General features: G+C 41.4%; 1 protein-coding gene across 4 annotated transcripts in view; it reads right to left on the bottom strand.

The window, feature by feature from the left end:
- PTPRU (protein tyrosine phosphatase receptor type U) overlaps positions 1–21,962 on the bottom strand; it is a 251,462-nt gene that overhangs the window by 128,752 nt on the left and 100,748 nt on the right. For all 4 annotated transcript variants that reach the window (XM_073615565.1, XM_073615567.1, XM_073615566.1 and 1 more), the window contains exons 2-3: positions 2,639–2,758; positions 947–1,218 (exon numbers count right to left, since the gene is read on the bottom strand). In XM_073615565.1, coding sequence (XP_073471666.1) covers positions 947–1,218; positions 2,639–2,758 — 392 coding nt within the window. The remainder of the gene's footprint in view (positions 1–946; positions 1,219–2,638; positions 2,759–21,962) is intronic.

Here is a 21,962-nt window from a genome sequence, read left to right as displayed (position 1 = left end):
TATCACCCTTGAAGATACTACATAGCACATCCAGGAACTGCACTTGAGAGGACCAGAGGCCTCCTGCACAAAAAGATAATGTGAGAATTGGTGAGCACTTATATGTCAGGGGGTAAATAGGGGTACCTACTCTACTAAATCTGTATTATTGCAGTTTGTGTCTTTGTTGTATTTAAAAGATAGTAGTTAATTATACATGCAGACAATTCATCCATTTATTTCTTAGTATAGAACGATTCGATCCTCTGTCAGGTTCTTATGAAGCTGCACACCCTGAAACCCAAGGTATCATTAGGACAGGGTGGTGACATAGGCAACCCCTTAAAATGTCAACACCTTCTAATAGTAGCTATAATTATTGCTCATTTCGTAAATCTGTAACACAAGGAAAACAATTTGGTTGTACTCTTCAAACCTCATTGGGCTCAGCTAAAATTAACTGTCCACTTTTTTGAGAAAAATTATATTTAACTTGCGTGTTAGCTTTAGCTTTGTGCCATATTGAAAGATTTGTGCTAAACTGTTCCCAATTCTGATTTCTACAGATAAAGTTTTACAGTTTTTTATTCTTGTAACTAAGTGCAAAGGTTCTACAGTACAGTGATATGGAAACCTTTTCTAGAAGTAGAATGTTTTATTCAGCTGCAGTCATCCCTCTATGGCACTTACTTTTTTTTCCCTGGTAGCAGACATGTCCACACAACTCACTGGTCTCCCTACAGTAAACACAGATACTACTCAGCTTTTGAAGTAAAAACAGAAAGATGGCAGGGTCAGGGGGCCTCTGACTATTTTACTATAGAGGCACTAAAGGTAAAATTCCTATCCGTAGCGATGCTCTAAGATTATTAGCTGTGATTGAATAGCTTTTAATCAATGCTGTCACATCATAATCACAGCTTATGCCTTCAAAAACTGCATTTGCTAATCAGTACATTACAGTTACCTGGTATTCGCTGGGCCAGAAAGTGCTCACGGCAAGCTCTGATTGTTGCCACTGCTTTCCACGTGGCCCTGAAACTTCCCAAACAGCTGTGCCTAGGGGACCTCCATTCACTCGCACATAGGCTCGCAATGAGCCAGGACCCCTGGCGTCTCTGCTGTGAAGAATATAGCTGAACTGCAGGCAATGGGTGTCATTTTCACTTAGAGGTTGAAAGAGAAGCTGAGCCCGCTTCCCTGCAGCATGTTCAGACGAGTTAACCAGGAGGTAAGAACCTGTATAGGGAAACCACATCAATAAGAAAAGAATAATTACAATGCAAAGCACAGGGATAAAACAGTCAGGATAATGATATGAAGTTAATGGATGACCTGTTAAGGATCATGAAATAAAGTATATTAATGAGACAGTTAGAATGACATTTTGTCAGGGAATTTTATGCAAGCGTAAAACCAAAAAAGCAGTACAACAATAATAAAAGCACACAAAACAGCAAAAGAAAAAAAAAAAAACATACAGACATGAGGGGACATATACAAAAGTGAATACAAAGCCAAAATTGATCTTTTTTAAACAGAGAAGTGAATATTAAACTACCCCTCAGGCGTTATGTCTGTGCCTTGTTTGGTTGATTCCCCTCCACCTACTGATCTAAAGACACAACAGGATGTGATGGGAAATATCTCTATAGTGACAGAAAATACCCTCTTATAAGTTAGACAGTCATCACCAGATCAAATGACTAAAATACTTTTCCCCTATTCCTGCTCCAATTATAACCATAACATTTTGGATTTCCCATCGTTCCTGTTTTAGATGACAATGATTACCAAGACAAATACATAGGTTGAATCTCACCCAGTGGGAACACAGGCAACGATGAAACATGACAGAGGTCTTAAGTAATTTTAAAATCAAAGATAAAAACACTGGCTTAAGACATATGCTAAAATGCATATAAACTCCAAAGTAGTATACTCTTGACTTTCCTGAAGTTTATTCCAGTGCTGATATGTGCTTGCTTAATGACCTTCACCCTCATTGGTAAGTTACCTCTTCTCCACCCTTTCTCCCCCCCTTTACATGGTCAATGCATTTTTTTTTGTTTTACTTTTAAGAAAAAAAAAATGTATTAAATGTTCGGCCCACCCCTCCGTGCAAATCATCCACTTCATCGAATGACGTGCACTGTCCTCCTGGGATATGCTCATCACATATCCCAGAAGGCATAATGCTCCACTGATAAAAGAGGAGGGGGCGGGCTTCACAGTGCGTCATCAAGAGTCCCGGAGACTGAACCCGGAAGAGCCTGTGGGCCTCGGGATGACATCATATAAAAAGATGGTGGCGCAAGACCGAACCGGGCAGAATTCTGAGAGGATTCTGCAGGACACCGCTAGATCCTCTATGCAGGTGAGTATCTAAAATGCTCAAAACCCACATCAAGGTAGGCAGGAGTTTTAAAAAAAGAAAAATTTACGGGGGGGGGGGGGGAATCCTGAAATCCACTTTAACCTGAATCTTTTCAGATACACAGTTTCATCCATATGCATAAACACTAACCAAAAGGATGGAATTGTTTCTTAAAAACTGTCAGGAGGATACTGAATCAATGGAGCAGCATACTATAGCTGTTCATTTACTGGTACACACAGAATGGACCAACAGACATGCATTGGCTACTTGGGTACTCACCTTGGGGTAAATCAGTGTTCCCATGAGGATCCTGCACTCTGTGCCAATCAAAATCATCCTCTGTGCCTTGTGTCACCTCACAGGGACCAATGTCGCTATGAGTATCAAAGGTACAGCCAGCTGTAGAAGGAAGCAAAAAAATCATAAATACAGGCATAAAGATATACTTTTAAGTGTGTTAGACATCAGGAAAATTTACTCTACTTACTGAGCCAGAACATCCCATTTTAATAATAGGGGCAGACAGAGAAGTTAGAGGACCTGTCACATAAATACAACAACCTGAGGTGGCCAAAATGAATGTAGTTTTCAAACAACACAAACAAATAACCCGCTGTCACTTTTAAAGTTAGTGCATACCATAAGGTCATGTTGAAGTAAGTTTTAGTTTACAAAGCTTCAGCATTCACTGGCCTAAATTGCCGGTGTGAATATAGCCTTATGGACCCAATACAGGATGAAGTAGCAGCAAAAAAGGGAATTTATCAAAACTGGATTACCCAAAATCTGGAGAAGCTGTGCTTGGCAGCCAATCAGCTGCTATCTTCTATCCACAAAATGCATACAGAAGTGATCACTGCAGCTAATCGCTGGCTGTGCAGAAAGCCATGAATAGTTGCAGCCACTGGCGACCTGTCATTATAGTGAACAGGGCTGGTGGCCTCTCTTAGCCACTGAAAGCCGCAACAGGGATCTCTGAGCCTAAATCGCTGCAGGAGGTAGTAGCAACATACAAGGGAATTTATCAAATCTAGAGCAACCAAAATCTGAATTAGCTGTACCCGACAACCAATCAAGTGATTACCTGGGGTGATCTCTCTGGGATGCACACAACGCACACAGGTGACCTGTCATTATGGCTGGCAGCCACACCTAACGGCTCATAGCCACAGCAGTAATCCGATTCCTGCTGCTACAATTCTCACTGGCCTAAATTTCCAGTGTACATTTAGCCTTATGGACTCACTCGCTACTACCTTGCTTTGGTTACAGATAATCACATGGTGAACTGGCCTCAATCTGAAGTACATGTCTCAAATGTACCGCAGAAACATAAGCAGTTGCCAAAACCAACAAGGTTTATGTTAGATTATGCCCTACCCCTCTTTTACCTTACTCCTAGCATTTTTTTGTGTTTTCCTCCAAACATTTTTTCCCACATACGTCTGAAACAAAATCAGCAACACAAAGTCAAAACTCAGTAATTAAGCCAATACTGTAAATCTGTTATTCAGCAAGACCAGTGTCCCTGGAAAATAGGCCCTTTACATTGTGTGTTAGCAAATAAAAATACAAAGTGAGCATGAGTATAAAGGAATCAGCATTACCGTGTGGGAGAGGTACTTTGTCTTCATAGCCTTGCTATTGATAATCTGGCCATAATCAACATATGAGTGAGAAAGTTTTGGGTTTCATGTGGCCAGTAGTCAATCCCAACTCCCAGAACAGCAAGAGCAGGATTGGGGGTGGAGGCAAATAAAGTTATTAGAACTATGAACTGAAAGACCTTATCCCTGAAGACTGTTCATTTTCCACAACTCCACCATATATATTTTAATGATCTGATGACCATTCTCTCCAGCACAGTAGGGAGTAAATGGAGGAGATTGTGGCCAGCCTTTACAAGTTCCAATTTAGATCCAACAAGACTGACTGATTGGATACAGATCGATTGGCAATTAGGTAGGTCCTAATATTACATAGTTTTGGTAAAGTTTGTATGCTGAGCTTAAAGCAGAACTTGACCCAAAAGGGGAAGTTCCGTTTGTTTGTTTGCATGCCATGATTTGCACTTTTTGGGTGGGAGGGTACAGGTACCCACTCCCACTTCCGGTCAGATGCACCGTGGTGATCTGAGCCAGAAGTTCGGCCCCCCTCCGTCCCTGCAGCCTTCTGGGATCACAGGTCCCAGAAGACTACAGAACCATTCACAAAGCGCAGCAGGACTCGCACATGCATAGTAGGAAACCGTCTGTGAAGCTGCAAGGCTTCACTGCCTGTTTCCCTTACTTATGATGCCGACACCTGCACCCGAAGTCAATTGAAGAAGTAGCTTGGGTGACGACATCGCTGGATCCCTCAACAAGTAAGTGTCCTTTTATTAAAAGTCAGCAGCTACAGTATTTGTAGAGCAGCTGCCTTACTGCATTGTGAACACAGGAGGTCAGCCACCAGGCACAGGTTCTATCAGAGAATTCTTCACATTTTCTCAATGAATACAAACGCTTTGCATTTAGTGAAAAGATGCAAGGAAATAACAGGACCCAGAGGCTGGTGGAGATCACTGTAGTAGCAGTGTATACTACAGTGGTTTCTAGTTTTAAGAAGGATCCCACAGTTATGGTATCTACATAATTAAATTGATTCAAGCTGGATCAATGCAACTATGTAAAAATATCTATACCAGGAATTCTACTTTAACCGCTTCCAGGCCGCCCACCGCATATATACTGCAGCAGGGCGGCCCGGCTGCACAAAATCATGTACTTGTACAAGATAACTGCCGCCACAACCTGCTGATCGTTCAGTGGAGAGACGGAGCAGCAGTGCAATGTAAACAAGGCAAACCACTGATCTGTCAGGGAGCAAAAGTGAGATCTTTTTCTCCAGTGTATCCGTCCCCCACAGTTACAAAGCACCTCCCAGGGACACACTTAACCCCTTGATCACCCCCTGGTGTTAACCCCTTCCCTGTCGGTGTCATTTATACTGTGACAGTGCATTTTTTTAGCACTGATCACAAAATTGGTGTCACTGGTCCCCAAAAAGTGTCACTTAGTGTCCAATTTGTCCGCCGCAACATCGCAGTCCGGCTAAAAATTGCAGATCGCTGCCATTACTAGTAAAAAAATATCTAAAATAAATAAAAATGCCATAAATCTATCCCAAAGTTTATAGATGCAGTGCCTTTTGCGCATACCAATCAATATATGCTTATTGGGATTTTTTTTACCAAAAATATGTAGCAGAATACATATTGGCCTAAACTGATGAAGAAATTCGATTTTTTACACTTTTTTATTGGAAATGTTTTAAAGCAGAAAGTAAAAAATATTGTTATTTATTCAAAATTATCAGTCTTTTTTTGTTTATAGTGCAGAAAATAAAAAACGCAGAGGTGATTAAATGACACCAAAAGAAAGCTCTATTTGTGGGAAAAAAAATACATCAATTTTATTTGGGCACAGCGTCGCACGACAGCGCAATTTTCAGGTAAAGTAATGCAGTGCCGTATCACAAAAAAATGCCCTGGTCAGGAAGTGGTTAAGCTGCTTTTGCATTCCAACTAATCTCTGCTCAAAACTGATAGGATGGATAAGTAAGGTCGCATGAGGACACTAAATTTGTGTCCCAGCACAGGAACATTTGTACCTATGAAAAAAAAATTTCTGTGAATGCTGACCTTCCCCAAAATTACTACGTTTGTCACATTTCCACAAGCGGTTTTTAAATAACTCATTCCTCAGAACAAAGGTAGTTTGTAGGTCACTGATTTCTGAAAACTCTCTTTTTTTTATGTATATTGGCTACCTCGCTCTTGAGTTGTCTCCAGCTTCTCTTTTCATGCCTGGCAGAAGTACACAATGCTTATGCAGATAACAACACTCAGAATATTCATGTAAGCTGAGTTACAGGCATAGACCATTCATAACCATGCTTTCCACGCCAAGTGTGTCTTACAACCTCTCTAGTTTGCATGAAAGATTTCTACCAACACCAGAATCAAAACTAAGGGGTCTGATTCATAGGAGGCATAGGTAGGCTTTACTCTACTGTTCCCTACATTCCTTCACTAACTCAACAAATAAAATATATGCCAAGGTATGGGAGAATGCATATGGAAAAGGAGGAAAGGGCACTCTGGTGGAGGTGGATGGCTGGTCAGGAGAGGTGATAGTTGGATGGCACTTCAGGCAGCACTTTGGGTGAGGAGAAGCAACAAAGGAGATGCACATGCTCCGAAACGCGTTACCACCCACCACCTCTCACTGACACCATCGGCCTCGTGCTTTCCAACGTGGAACCCGGAACACAGGCTGCCTCACTGCTTCCTCCCTCCCGCGCGCATGGAAGTAATCTGACAGCTGCTGGATGGCGTTTCTTGGCTCTCTATTCGCGGACAGAGGATGGATCCACTTACCAGAGGAGGACGCCATGTTATATGCTTTTAACTATCTACGATCCTGTAAGTGCTTTTAACTCCTTGTGCACTTGATTAAATCCTAATATTGCACTTAGAGGCTCCTTTCTATTTTTTTTTTTTATGTGAGAATGCATGACTGTCATCTGCCTACCCATAAAGCTCCAAAGCATGCTCGTGTGGCCAAATACTAGGCCCCAATGCTGTCACATGGGGCTGGTTGGAAGTTGAAGATTTGTGTGCAGATGTAAAGTTTCAGAAAGTAGCAGCTTGTCAGAAATGGTCCATGTGCTGGATTAATGCAGTTGCGAACACAGGAAAGAAGATGTGAAAATGTGTGCTTATGGTACCTTCTAGAAAGCAACTCTGATCCTTTGCCTTGTATGGGCAAGGAACAAATTTGCTTTAAACTAAACTAGATTTTTCCCAGACAAGACTGAAATCCAAATTTTATCTTTTGCTGGGCATGGAATGGTTACAGTGTCTGTCAAGCTTTCATTTTAATGCTTATATCCTTGTAAAGAAGATTTCCTCACAGTTCTTCTCATTGAATTGCCCATCAACAGGACAGCATTTGCAGGAGAATTTCAGTGGGGAACCACAAAGCAATCAAAACCAAACAGTGGTTTCCACAAACAGGCCCCTGCAATGGGAAGGTCCTGCATTCAGGATTTTCTCATTGCATGCCAGGGGAAACTGCTGTGCAGAAAGGCAACAAGCTTTTCAGCACCCGGCATTCCTTCACAGACACTGTTGGGTGGAGTGGTCCCCTGACCGATAGTGCTTGTATAGTCCTGGCTGTGACTTTACAATGAGGGAGCAGCAAACGACATGGGGGGGTCACTTTTTTTTACTCCCAGTGACACCATTGCTGGGGGGACGTTTACTGTTTCCACCAACACCAACGCAAGGGGAGTTTTCAATACGAATAAAGACACAGTGGCATTTATTACTCTTACTAACCACGGATGTATGGACACATTTTTTACTGTCACTGACCACAGTCTGGCCCTCAAACAGTCTGATGTAAGTGAACTATCTTTTGGTTTAAAAGGTTTGGAGACCTTTGTATTAGCCTATACACCGACTGTTTGAACTGTAATTGGGCTTTAAGATTAAACGTCTCCTACACTAAAGGCATTAAGCAATAAAGTTATGTGAGTGCAAGCCAAAGCGATAGCTTTACAATAATGATCTGAGCAATGAATAGGTGTAACAGTTTCCTACTTATATTAACAGGAAGCACATAGCTCTCCCAATGAGCTCAGAACAATAACACCAGAGGAGGCTGCTGGACAGAACAGCTTGTGCTATGATCAAAAAAGGAAAAATTAATAAGAAAAAGGAAGGATGGGAGTAGACAGTTTCCTGTAGTTTGGAAACTGTATCTCAGTATTCTCCAGGGTCATCTGGCAATTATAAACAAATCCAAATGTTTAAGCTAACTAAATAAACCAGAGCTTTAAGTGTCCAATATTGGTCATAATTAGAAGTGCCTCTCCCATGGGTCTTTTTGTTCATCAGTTGAAATTATTTTTCATCTTTCTACTAGGTAACCATGTCTGTAGCTTACATTGCTGGAAAGGATTAAAAGATTACAGGAAAAGGCTCCAATACACACTAGAATCTTAAATACATTTTAAAACACTTCTACAAAGTAAAGTATTTGGCACACACAGGGCTTACAAATAAAAACATCCATTCACGTATTTGCTGCACTGTATCAAAGGATTATAATGCATGCTTTGAGCCAAGCTTTCCCAAACTGTGGTACAAGTGCTCCCAGGAGTATCTCTGGTTTATTCAAAGGGTACTACAATTAAATTTAATTCAACGTGCTTCATGACATCAGTCTACAATTACGCTGAGTACTTCGTAAATGCAGAGACGGTAGGGGTTTCTTTTGAAGCAGGTCACTGATTTAAAAAAATGCTGTTAAACAAACAATTACACTCTTTCATTTTCTGACTCAGTAATCTGCGCAACAGTTGTAGTCATTTTTCATAAGGGCCCAAAACAACTTCTAAAAAGTCACAGTCAACATGCCCATGCAGGGCAACATAACAGCGTCTCTGGAAAGGGTCCTCGTGACCTCCATATACACACACTTGAGCTCCCACACAGTTCCTAGCTCTTTCACAATTGGCATCACTACCTAGCACTTCCAGTTACAGAGGAGTAAGTGACCTACATCCTTGTGATTGTGTCCAGACCTAGAAGCCAATCACCAGGCCCAAGCATTTTCACATGACATCACTACTCCTTGTCAACACAGCTGATCCAGGTGCCAGCTGCAGAGGAGCAAGGAGCACAGGCAATATGACAGACATTCATTCATGCATTGCCGTTTATAAATGGCACTGCATAAATAACCTTCAGGTGGTCAGTAAGCCCATTAATTGCTGTGAGTTGTCATCTGATGGCTCACATCACAGGCACGGCGTACAGAGCTGATACAAGCAGCTCTGTACCTTATAAGCAATGTGATGACCAATCACAGTGGTCCCAAATGTAAACAGTACTATTGCTTATGTTTGAGAGTTCATCCCCTGCCTCTCACAACTGATGATGGATCATTTCATTAGTTGTAGATTACAGGCAGCAGCAAATTTAAGGTAGCAGGTTTGTGATCGTGTTATAGTTTTTCCCCTTTTCACCTCCCCCTCCTCCCTTTTACATTTGATCTCCATCCTGTCTAAAGCCTAGTACACACGATGAGATTATCAGATGAATGATCGTCTGTTTTTTGGGGGGGGTTTTTTGCATACTAGTCTCTATATCGAAAAACGAATAGGTCACTAAAGTAATACAAATTCGGAAGTGATGCAATGTATTTGTATTGTATTTTCAGACAAAACCTGTACTGAATAAACAAAAATCATACAATCTGGTATCATACAAGAACACTTTTTGCGTTTGTGTTTTCTGAAGATTTTGGACGAAAGCTGTGTACTAACGATCAGATTATCACACAATCGTTTCAAATACGGTATTTTTTGTACAATATTCTGACAGTGTGTACGGGGCTTAAGTGGCCTGCATATTAGTCACCTCCTCATCTACAAATTAACCTCCTCGTTTCCATCCTCCACCTTTATGTGACCTGTACATGTATGTGGCCTGTCCACCTCCGCCTCCTCGAGTACATTAAATGTATCTAGTGCACCATTACCAAGCTCTGTGTCTATTCACCTCAATACCTCCTTGTTTCTTTATTTTGATAAAAAATTGCGGCAAAAACTTAGATCACCTTGGGGTGTCTACTTTCTGAAAAGGGGTCATTACAGGGGTTCCTCATGTCCAGCCATTTTATTTTTGTTATGCCATTTTATTTTTTACAGAAAGTAACAAAGTTAAGTTAAGAAGAGTTTTTTTCTAAATGTTTATTCTTCTTTTTTATATATAGTAAAATATAAAAAAAAAACAGTGATTATAAAATATCGCCAAAAAGAATCTCCAACTTTTGAAAAAAAAAAAATATCTAAAACTCATTTGGGTACAGTGTTGTATGTCTAAGTAATTGTCAAAATATCACAGCATTGAAAACTAAAAAAAACATTACTGATGTGGTTAAAGTAGATCTAATGCCAATATATTTTATACCATAGGGAAAGTTTAAAAGCCCTGACTGTTTTTTTTTCTGATGTCTGTGTCCCTTTGGGAGGATGTTGCCCAACTTCCTGCTCTGAAGACACAAGAAGTGAACGGACATATTTCTAAAGTGAGGGGGAAACCTACTCTTAGGTCTTGCTTACAGGCCTTACGGTCGAGAGGGTGGTAAAAATAGGTGGTTGAGCTGTGATTTTACCAACCTCCCCTAAGCTGAAAAGGCAGTCGTGTAAGAGTGTACGCATGCCATGGCCGCAATGCAAAGCAAAAATGCCCCCCCTGTCACATTCCCCAGACAGTATCACCCACTGTATGTAGTCCGTTCAAGTTGGTATGGTTATGCTGTGTGCATTGCACATGATTGCAGCAAGGTGCTGCAGACTTTTAGGGGTTAAAATGCCCATACAGGAGGTCACCTGTCATTCAGTCATCTTCCTCAGTACCCAGAATGTCATTTCTAGCATTCATTTCAGATCAACCATGTGAAGGGTTGAAATCAGAAGGAGCTACAAATCATACGACCACAGGGGGCTATGGTTACAGTAACACTGGAGCTCTGAAGAATGGAACTTTTAGGTAAAAGTCAATTTTGGATTATAGTGTTCAGCACTGCTATCCAATACCCTGATAGCAAAATGAGGGAGTATTCATCAACTTGCAACAAAAGCTATAAAGTGGTATTTCAGCTTACAATGCACCAGAAATAAGAAATCCTATTTATTCTGATAGTAGAGCTGGCTAGGTCATCACTAGATGAAAAGTTGAGGGCAAATATCTAAGGGACCCTGACGTGATTGGAAAGAAGCCAACCTTTTTAGACAAAAGGTACATCTCCGTCATATTCTCCATTATTTCATGAAAAAACAAACATTCAGAGCATCAATACTTACAAAAGACATGTTTTCGCATGTATCTGCAGACAATAGACCGACTGCAGCAGAAAAGACATACTAGCACAAATCAGTTGAACAAACTTGAAGCGATTATTTAAAAAATGTGCTGCTCATAGCAAGAAAAAAAAAAAAAAACACACTCATATATTATGATAAACCCAAGACAACACAAACTTGTGGAAATTAGCTACAAGCAACATTGTAACCTTTTCTTTATGTTTGTGTCTGTAGCGAAAAAAAAATTTCATTTTTTTTTTTTTTAATATGATGGGTTTTGGTATATCTATTGCCAATTTCCAATTTAAAGCTTAAAGGTTTCAAATATGGGGTTTTATTCTATTCAAAAATAATCAGAATAGGGTGTTGTTCATGTCATACAGAGCCACGTGCTTTGTGCTGATTCTGGTTAAAAAAAAACAAAAAAAAAAACCTTTTGCTATAATACCTTAATAACATAATAAAAATAACTTAAAGTGGAAGAGAAGGCTGACTAGAAGTGTTGTTAAAAATGTTGCCTCCTTGTTAAAAAAAATAAAAATAAAAAAAAATGTTGCATCCTCCTTCTCCTACCTTTTCCGCTTAATAATAGAGATCAGTGGGAATACCCCTTTATAAATCGTGGGGTGAAGCTCTGACTCCCATGTCCTGAAGCAATCCTGAAGCGCTCCCTCCCCTAAAGCAATCAGTTACTTCAGGGGATTGAACGCCGACAACAGATGGGCAATAGGAGCTGGCGGGTGACACCATGCCTCCAGTAGTTCTGTTAACGAGTGCTCCCTGACACAGGGAAGCCGCTGTTTCTCAATCAGGTGACTGCACCAATATGTGGCCTCCTCACTGCCCGATTTAACCTTGTAAAGGCCACACTACCTAGCTACAATCACGTGCATTGCAAGTGGCTGTGACACAGCCCCAGAGACTTTCACTGGTCATGATGGGATTCGGTAACGCCTGCTGAATGCGACATGCTGTTTAGTTTTTGTCAAAAAGCACAGCATCATGTCATGTGTACAGCCCTGAGCAGCTGAATGTCAGTGTTCAGATGGGTGGCCGTGGCCATTCACCTCCTGGCCACTCATGTAAATGAGACCTTATAGTTAGCCTTTACTTTCATTTTAAAAGTACAACTAAAGGCAAAACTTTTTTTTTTTTTTAATTTAGGATGGAGTGGAGAGGGATTAGTACAGGTTTTTACTGATATCTGTGTCCCCATTAGGGAGATTCACCATCTCTATTTGTCCTGTTTACCATTATCATAGAAAATTAAAGTTAAAGAAAATCACAAATTTGGGGTTGTCCCCAGCAAAGTAAATAAATAATATAAAAGTAATAGGGTCCCCAGCAAAGTAATAGAATTGTTGAATGGGGACACTAGTTCTGGCGATGTGAGGGGCCCCAAGGGATTCCCTTAACCACTTACTTACTTACTGGGCACATATACCCCCTGTCTAGGCCAATTTTCAGCTTTCGGTGCTGTCACACTTTGAATGACAATTGTGCGGTCATGCAACGCTGTAACCATATCAACTTTTTTTTTTCACACAAATAGAGCTTTCTTTTGGTGGTATTTAATCACCACTGGACTTTTTTATTTTTTGCTAAACAAAAAAGACCAAACATTTTGAAAAAAAAAAAAAAAAGTTTTTCATATTTTGTTATAAAATTTTGCAAACTGGTAATTTTTCTCCTTCACTGATGGGCACTGATCTGGAGGCACAGAGAGGTGGCACTGATAGGCAGCACTGATAAGTGACACTGATTATGAGGCAGTGATAGGCACTGATTGGCAGAACTGATAGTTGGCACTGGTGGGCACTGATTAGCAGTACTGATGGTACTGGTAGGCACTAATTAGCAGCATTGGTGGGCACTAAGGGGCACCGATGTTGCTCCAACAGTAGATGTAGCTGGTTAATGGCTTTCTTCTTTTCTTCACACTAACAGTGTGAGGGGGAAAAAAAACCCGACAACTGGCTTCTGCTGTCATTAGCTGACAGCTAAGCATGTGGTAAAGGGCCGTTGTTATTGGCCCTTTACCTCGATCAGTGATCAGCCGAATCCCAAGGCAGCGCGAGAATGGGAGGACATCCATGTAGGCTCTCCTGACATTTTAAGCCCACGCTGTAGCTGTCTTTCAGCTATAGCGCGGACATCAAGTGGTTAATTTGCAGCGATTTTCTCTCACTTCCTGTTTTGGTTATGGGACATGAAACTTAAGTAAATCTCCCTAACAGGACACAGATGGCAACTAAAAACTGGGGTTATAACCATCCAAAATGAAAAAAAAAAAAAAAAAGAAAGAAAAAAGCTTTGCCTATAGTTTTACTTTAAACTCTGAGTTTTCCCCTGCAATACTCCTCCTCTGCCTTTAGATGCCATCTCATTATGGGCTGAACCACAGCCAACCCCATTTAACTCACTGTGAGCCCATGGCATCATGAAAATGTGCCTGAGAGGATGTCATTCCGCAGCCTGGACTCGCAGAATTCCAGGACAGAGTGATGCTCACATGCCTGGAGCTGGAGTTCTACGTTTCCAACTCTACTAGCACAAGTTTGTTTTATTTTAGCACCTTTTTTCTTTAGCAAAACCACCCACTAGCTGCAAGTGGCAAATATATTTAGTACTAAATAAATAACACATACCTAATACTATAGATTGGTTTTAGGAGAGACCTAAGGCGATTGTGGAAAAAAAAAAAAAGAATGCATTTTATTTAAAGTAGTTCTAAAGCCTTGTTTTTTTTTTTGTTTTTTGTTTTTTTTTAAATAAAAAACATCATACTTACCTATCCTGTGTAATGGTTTTGCACAGAGCAGCCCCGATCCCCTGCTTTTCGAGTCCCCCTTGTCGAATGCCCCCAGAGCAAGCAGCTTGCTTGTTCATGCTCGCTCCTAAGCCGCCTCAGTATGGCTCAGTCCCGCTCCCTCCACACTAGTGGTGATTAACAGCAGCGGGAGCCAATGGGTCCCACTGCTGTGTCTCAGCCAATCAGCAAAGATAGGCCAATTAGAGCCTCAGCTTTCGTGCACGTCGCAGGATCAGGATCGGGCTCAGACAAGTACTAGGGGGGCATACAGCACATGAAGGTAAAAAGCCTTCAGCCTTTAGAACCATTTTAAGTTCAAAAGAAGGACTGTACCCAAAAATAAGACTGTACAGACCTATGTTCTAATGTGTTCACAATACCATTGCAGAATATTATAAACTGTAATCATCTAGCAAAGCTGATAATGTGAACTAAAATATTAACTCTAAAAAGCATTTTTAAAACATATTTTGGACAGTATCTTGTTAAATCATTATTGCAATTATGGTAAATGTTCTGTAAAAATTGTACAGTTGGGTTTCAAGTGTACTTCCTGGTGCAAACTTAGTAGACTTGGGTTACGTCACTAGTTTATTCTGCTATAAAGGAACAAATGACAAAGCAAATATCATCAACAGGGTTTTCTATTTCACTCTCGTACTTACAATGGTAAATTTGTCAAAATGACTGAGTATCAGGTACTTGGTCAAACAAACTTATAAACGTCCTGTAAAGCCAGATTCACATACAGTTGTGCTCATAAGTTTACATACCCTGGCAGAATTTATGATATCTTGGCCATTTTTAGAGAATATGAATGAAAGCATAAAAACTTTTCTTTCACTGTTTAGTGTTTGCCTGAAGCCATTTATTACCAATCAACTGTGTTTACTCTTTTTAAATCATAATGACAACAGAAACTACCCAAATGACCCTGATCAAAAGTTTACATACCCCAGTTCTTAACACCGTGTATTGCCCCCTTTAACATCAATGACAGCTTGAAGTCTTTTGTGGCATTTGTGGATGAAGCTCTTTATCTTCTCAGATAGTAAAGCTGTTCATTCTTCTTGGCAAAAAGCCTCCAGTTCCTGTAAATTCTTGGGCTGTCTTGCATGAACTGCACGTTTGAGATCTCCCCAGAGTGGCTCAATGATATTGAGGTCAGGAGACTGAGATGGCCACTCCAGAACCTTCACTTTATTCTGCTGTAGCCAATGACAGGTCAACTTGGCCTTGTGTTTTGGTTTATCATCATGTTGGAATGTCCAATTACGTCACATGCGCAGCTTCCAGGCTGATGAATGCAAATGTTCCTCCAGCATTTTTTGATAACATACTGCATTCATCTTGCCATCAATTTTGACCAAATTTGCTGTGCCTTTGTAGGTCACACATCCCCAAAACATCAACGATCCATCTCCGTGTTTCACAGTAGGAATGGTGTACCTTTCATCATAGGCCTTGTTGACAAATGTAGCATTTATGGTTGTGGCCATAAAAAGCTCAATTTTGGTCTCATCACTCCAAATGACTTTATGCCAGAAGGTTTGAGACTTGTCTCTGTGCTGTTTGGCGTATTGTAAGTGTTTGTGGCATTTGCGTAGTAATGGCTTTCTTCTGGCAAGTCGACCATGCAGTCCATCTTTCCTCAGGTGCCTCCTTATTGTGCAATTTGAAACAGCCACCCCACATGTTTTCAGAGAGTCCTGTATTTCACCTGAAGTTATTTGTGGTTTTTACTTTGCATCCCGAACAATATTCCTGGCAGTTGTGGCTGAAATCGTTGTTGGTCTACCTGACCGTGGTTTGGTTTCAACAGAACTCTGCATTTTCCACTTCTTGATTAGAGTTTGAACACTGCTGATTGGCATTTTGAATTCCTTGGATATCTTTTTATATCCCTTTCCTGTTTTATACAGTTCAACTACCTTTTCCCGCACATCTTTTGACAATTCTTTTGTTTTTTCCCATGACTCAGAATCCAGAAACGTCAGTGCCGCACTGGATGAAAGATGCAAGGGTCTGTCAGGAGTCCAGAAACTTATTGACCTTTTATACACACACACTAATTACAAGAAAACAGATCACAGGTGAGGATGGTTACCTTTAATAGCCATTCAAACCCCTTTGTGTTAACTTGTGTGCATGTTATCAGGCCAAAATCACCAGGGTATGTAAACTTTTGATCAGGGTCACTTGGGTAGTTTCTGTTCCCATTATGATTTAAAAGCAGTAAACACAATTGATTTGATTTGATTTGAGTTCATATTCTCTGAAAAATGGCCAAGAAATCATAAATTTTGCTAGGACATGTAAACTTATGAGCACAACTGTATTTACACTGCAATCATGTGTGCAAACCAAAGTACCATGCTAATGGCACCCCAATGGACCTGCATTTTAGTTAACCAAAATAAACATATATTAACATATCTACATTGTAGTTTGCTGAAAAAAAAAGTAAAAAGCAAGTCAAAAGTGATATATCAGCAGCCTATTGAAAATTATCTACCTTACCATAACATACAGTAAATGAACGTGCAATATAACAAATGATAACATGCATGCAGCAACACACTGCAAATATCTGAATGCAGCCCAAAACTGATACTCTTTACTCATATCTAGTCAGTAGGCATGCAAAAACAAATATGCTGTAACAAAAAGGCAATAATCTTTTAATACATTTTTTGTTTTTATTTTTATTTTTTTGTCATAGATGTCTCATTAGGGAGATTTCCCTTCACTTCTTGCTCTGCACACTGGACAGGAAGTGAGCGATATCTTTACAATGTAAAAGAAATCCCCTCTTATGCCCCATACACACGATCGGACATTGATCGGACATTCCGACAACAAAATCCTAGGATTTTTTCCGACGGATGTTGGCTCAAACTAGGTTTGCGTACACACGGTCGCACAAAGTTGTCGGAATTTCCGATCGCCAAGAACGCGGTGACGTCAAGCACGTACCACGAGACTAGAAAAGGCCAGTTCAGAACCAAGCGCGGCACCCTTTGGGCTCTTTTTGCTAATCTCATGTTAGTAAAAGTTTGGTGAGAGACGATTCGCGCTTTTTCGGACTCATGGCTTTCAGATCGTTTTCTGCCGTTCAGTTTGTGCTTGTGGGTTTGTATCTGCTCTTCAGTGCGTGCAAGCAAGTTCCGCGTGACTTAGTCATTGTGTTCTTGTTCGTTCGTTACTGTTTTTCAGGTTGCTCTTCACAGGCCTTGCTGTTCTTCAGTGCGTTCTGTTACTTCGTTCTGAGCAGCCGACCGTTTTCTAGCCATGTTGCGTATGCGTACTCCTCGTAGAGTTCGTGCTGTGCGGGGGCTTGGTGTTGGGGTCCTGACCTTGACACAAGTCCAGTCCATGAACAGGGTGGGGCGGAGTTTATGGACCAAGAATTGGTTGCTTCAGCGTGACCAGTTCTCTCATATGCCTTTGCTCCGTGAGATCCGTGAGAATAATCCTGATGATTTCAGGAACTTTCTCAGGATGACGGACCCCGTGTTTCACCGTTTGTTGGCTTCACTGACCCCTTATATTAGCAGGCAGGATACCTGCATGAGGCAAGCCATCACTCCGGAGCAGAGGCTCGTCACTACCCTGCGGTATTTGGCGACAGGGAGAAGTCTGCAGGACTTGAAGTTCTCGACAGGCATCTCCCCCCCAGGCTCTGGGTATCATCATCCCAAAGACCTGTTCTGCCATCATCCAGGTCCTGCAGAAGGAGTATATGAAGGTAAGATTTTTATCCTTTAATATCACATTTTATTGTATTTAATGTTTGCTAATATCTTGTATTTCTTTCCTCATTCCCTAATTACCATGATTGTAATATGCTGTGAATGTCCCCTTTGTCCTCATGCATGCTGGTTTTTTAGGTAATTAATTTTGTAGGTCCTTCATACAGATTGTCCTTCACTAACCTCCCCAACATGGTCTACGGGCCCTATATTCACCTCATGTAGTCACTTAACAATGTATTTTATCAGCTCCATAGTAGTGCTTTACCCCAAACACCCCCTAAAATGTTTTGAAATGTAATTTGTGCTTTAAATTCAGGCAGAGTGCCTGAGGCTTTTTTGTTGTGGTGTCCCCAAATCATTTTTAGTAACCCTCCCTTCCCCCAACTGCTAAGTCAGCTGATACCAATGCTCTATCTATCCTCAATCATCTATCTGCTGACTTTGCCAAACCCATACACACTATACCCATCTCTTTTGTGCTCAGATTTATGGATGAATTCCCCAAAGCATGTAGTGCAAGGGCCTGCCTGTATACTTTCCAATGGTAGTGTTTAAACTTTTTAGATCCTATTATTATCTTGATAGGTAATAGCAGAATGTCCAAATGTGCTCAAATGTGTACAGTGTGTATTTATATCTTTGTATTATGACACTTCTTACCTGTCCAGTGGGCTGCCAATAGTGTAACTAAGGAGGGGCTGTTCCAAGTAATACCCTGTATTTAGGCATTCATTTCTCAATGAAGTGAAGAGGGTTACCTGTCCAAGATTTCCCCACCCCCCATAATGTTAGAAATGGCCCATGAGAGGGGGGGAGGGGGAATATGATAGGTGTACCTTATACTTTGGTGTTGTTAAATTCCCCTTAATAAATGCTATCTGGAGGTTGCCCCAGAATGTTTGTGCCTAATCTGCTTGCCATGTTTCTGAGCAAAAATATTAATATTTATTTTTTTTCCTCAACAGTTTCCTTCCACGCCACAGGAATGGCAGACTGTGGCCTCCCACTTTGCCCGGCGGTGGGACTTTCCTAACTGCGGAGGGGCAATTGATGGGAAACACGTCCACATCACCCCACCACCCAACTTGGGGTCGTACTATTTCAACTATAATGGGTTCAATAGTATTGTGATGTTGGCGGTTGTGTCGGCTAATTACGACTTCTTGTATGTGGACGTGGGGAAGTATGGCCTGATGTCCGATGGTGGAGTCATCGCCCAGACGGAGTTCTACAGGCTCCAGAATGGCAGCATGGACTTGCCAGCTCCAGAGGACAATGTGGAAGGACTCCCATTCGTGTTCGTTGCTGATGAAGCGTTTGCGTTGGGGGACCATCTTATGCGGCCATTCCCGATGAGGACCCTCACCCCAGGGTTTTTAATTACCGGCTGGCCAGAGCCCGAAGAGTGGTGGAGAACACATTTGGAATCCTGGCCAGCCGGTTCCGCCTATTTCTGACACCTATCCATATGGCGGAGTATAAACTTAATCATATAATCATGGCGTGCTGTATTCTCCATAACTTTTTACGGAAACATTCGGCCAACTATGCTGGCTCAGTTGGGCCTGAGGCCGGAGTGATCCCTGAAACAACACTGACGGCGCTTGAAAGCGGCCGTCCTGGCTTGCCCTCCCTGAGTGCCCGTGATGTCCGGTTACGATACCTGGAGTTCTTTGCGGGTAGGGGGCCATCAATATGCCTGCAAATTTGTGAAGCCTTTTTCAAATAAAAAAGCAAAAAAAAGAAATTCTTTGTGGACATTTACTGCTTGTGTTTGTTTTAGCTGAGCCTGACAGCAATGTGGGGAGTCCTGAAAATTGCGTGATTGTGTAACCTTATACAAAGCACTGTTGGCTGTTATATACTAAAGGCGTATACACTTTTTATATTACAAGTGCTCTTGAAACTGCAATGAAAATGCTCTTGTAGTGCAAAGAGGATTTGCCCTTAGGAAATAACCACCATTTTCTCAGAAAACAGCAATTACATCACCACAAAAGTGTTGTAGCGTTGAGACAATAATCCACACATTCTTGATTAACAAACCTTTTAATACCTGCACAATCACATGTGCATTTAGAAACGGTTTTTAAAACAAACCAACATGTTTGTTGTCAAACAATTTTTGGGGTGGCATTATCAAAAATAGAAATGTCCATTTACGATAAAACAGGCCTGTGTAAAACCAACAAGAAAGACAAAAAACTTGAACTTACAAAGTTCACATATGGTAAAACCTGAAGGCAATATCAGACATGAGTATTTAGGAACTATGTTTGATATTGCGTTCAGATGGGGTCAAAACGCCCCTTGAAAAGCCAAATTTGGAAGATGCACACCAATTTACGAATGTCAACATGTGCTAGCTGCCATCACGGGGGATCAAGGGACATGTTTTGGGGGAGCAAGCGCTTCCTCACCGCTACTTTATTATTGAGGAAGGGGTTGCACCCCCAAAACGCGTCCATTGATCTCCCGTGATGGCAGATAGCACATGTTGGCACACTGTGTGCATCCTCCAAATTTGGCTTTTCGAAACATTGCAAAAATATTTTAAACATTGTACCACACAAAAACAAAAGTGATTTTGTGGGGTATTAAATTCGCCCCAAAACATCAATGATGTTATTATTTTTTTTGAATCACATCACTGATTTTTGTCTTGATGTTTTCCAATTCTAAATTACACCCCATGATCTCCCCGATCAGGATCTGGGCACTTTCTGATGTGAAAGGATCTCGATCCCTAACAACACGATCACCTAAAAAGAGAGAAACCAAACAAAAACAGGTATCAAAAATCTGCCAGCATCCATCTCTTACCTGAGTCTGTGGTCGCAGACACTCACCTGTTGTGGTGCCAATTTCAACCACATCTTCTTCCTCCTCCTGCTCCACTTGGGTTGAGGCTATTTCACCTTCTTCCACAGGTGGGGGGGTCTCTGGTCTCCTCGGATGAGGGGTGTCCTCCGAGTCTTTTCTCCCCTATGTAAAACAAAAATGGTATAATTAGCACACAGTGATTTGATGGCAGAACTATAAATAGGAAACATTGCTTGGAAGTGGGGTACAATTGTCAATTTTAGCAGAGTTCCAAGATGTCGCTTTTTTATTGTCATTTGTCAACCTGCAATACTTACCTGTTTAGTACAAGCTTCACAGATGGAGACCCCCCTATAGTATACACTGGAGCACCTGTGGCCCCCCCCTAATAAAAATGGTGTTCTTGTGTCCCACGCTAGTGCTCCAGCGTCCAGATGTGAAAACAGCTGCTCAGTGTCCTCTCCTTTCACAGAATCTAGTTTGCATTTCATTCTAGTAACAAACCCATCTACACAACCAAATATTTAGCATCCAAGTAGGCCCTAAAAAATGTAGGAAAATGCATATGGCCTAAACAATGGTGTTTTAGAGGGCGAAAAAAAAAATGTTTGATACGAACGAATAATGGGCCCATGAACATTAAAATTGACATTTTAAACTGTACAATTAAGAAAAGCATATGGAGCAGCACGAACGTAATAAAGACAAAAAGAATAGGAACACAGCACAACTACTTACTTTTTTGCAGCACTCTCCGGATCTTGCAGTACTACTCGGGCTCTCTTAATTTTAGGTCCTTTTAGGTCCTTCCTGAGCTGATCTTTCGATCGTCGTACCCCGAAATTCCTGTGCAGACTTTTGACCACTTTCGCCATGATCTTGGCCTTTCTGATATTGGGGTTGGGGTAAGGCCCATACTTTCCGTCATAGTCAGCCTTCTTCAGGATGTCCACCATCTCCAACATCTCCCCAAAGGACATATTTGTGGCCTTAAATCTTCTCCTTCTGGATCGGGGCGTGTCCGGATCTGGGCTTTCCTCCTCCTCCTCCTCGTTGCTATAATTAGCACGCACCTGCTCTGACTCCGCCATGTGCTCTTCACCCACTGCGCCAAACGAAAAGGGGCGGGGAATAGACTAGAAAGAACGTCAGGGGCGGGCGGAGTTACACGCATGCGCAGTGTGTATGAAGCGTAACACAGGTGCGTAGTACGTACGATCTGTGAGCGGACGAAGGAGCATTGGACGCGCCGATCGTAAGAACGAAGGTAAGAGACAAACTTGTGCCTATACTG

This window comes from Aquarana catesbeiana, linkage group LG02 (genome assembly GCF_042186555.1).
Source record: "Aquarana catesbeiana isolate 2022-GZ linkage group LG02, ASM4218655v1, whole genome shotgun sequence".
NCBI lineage: Eukaryota > Metazoa > Chordata > Amphibia > Anura > Ranidae > Aquarana > Aquarana catesbeiana.
Note: the sequence above shows the minus strand (reverse complement) of the source record. Positions and strands in the feature narration are given on the sequence as shown.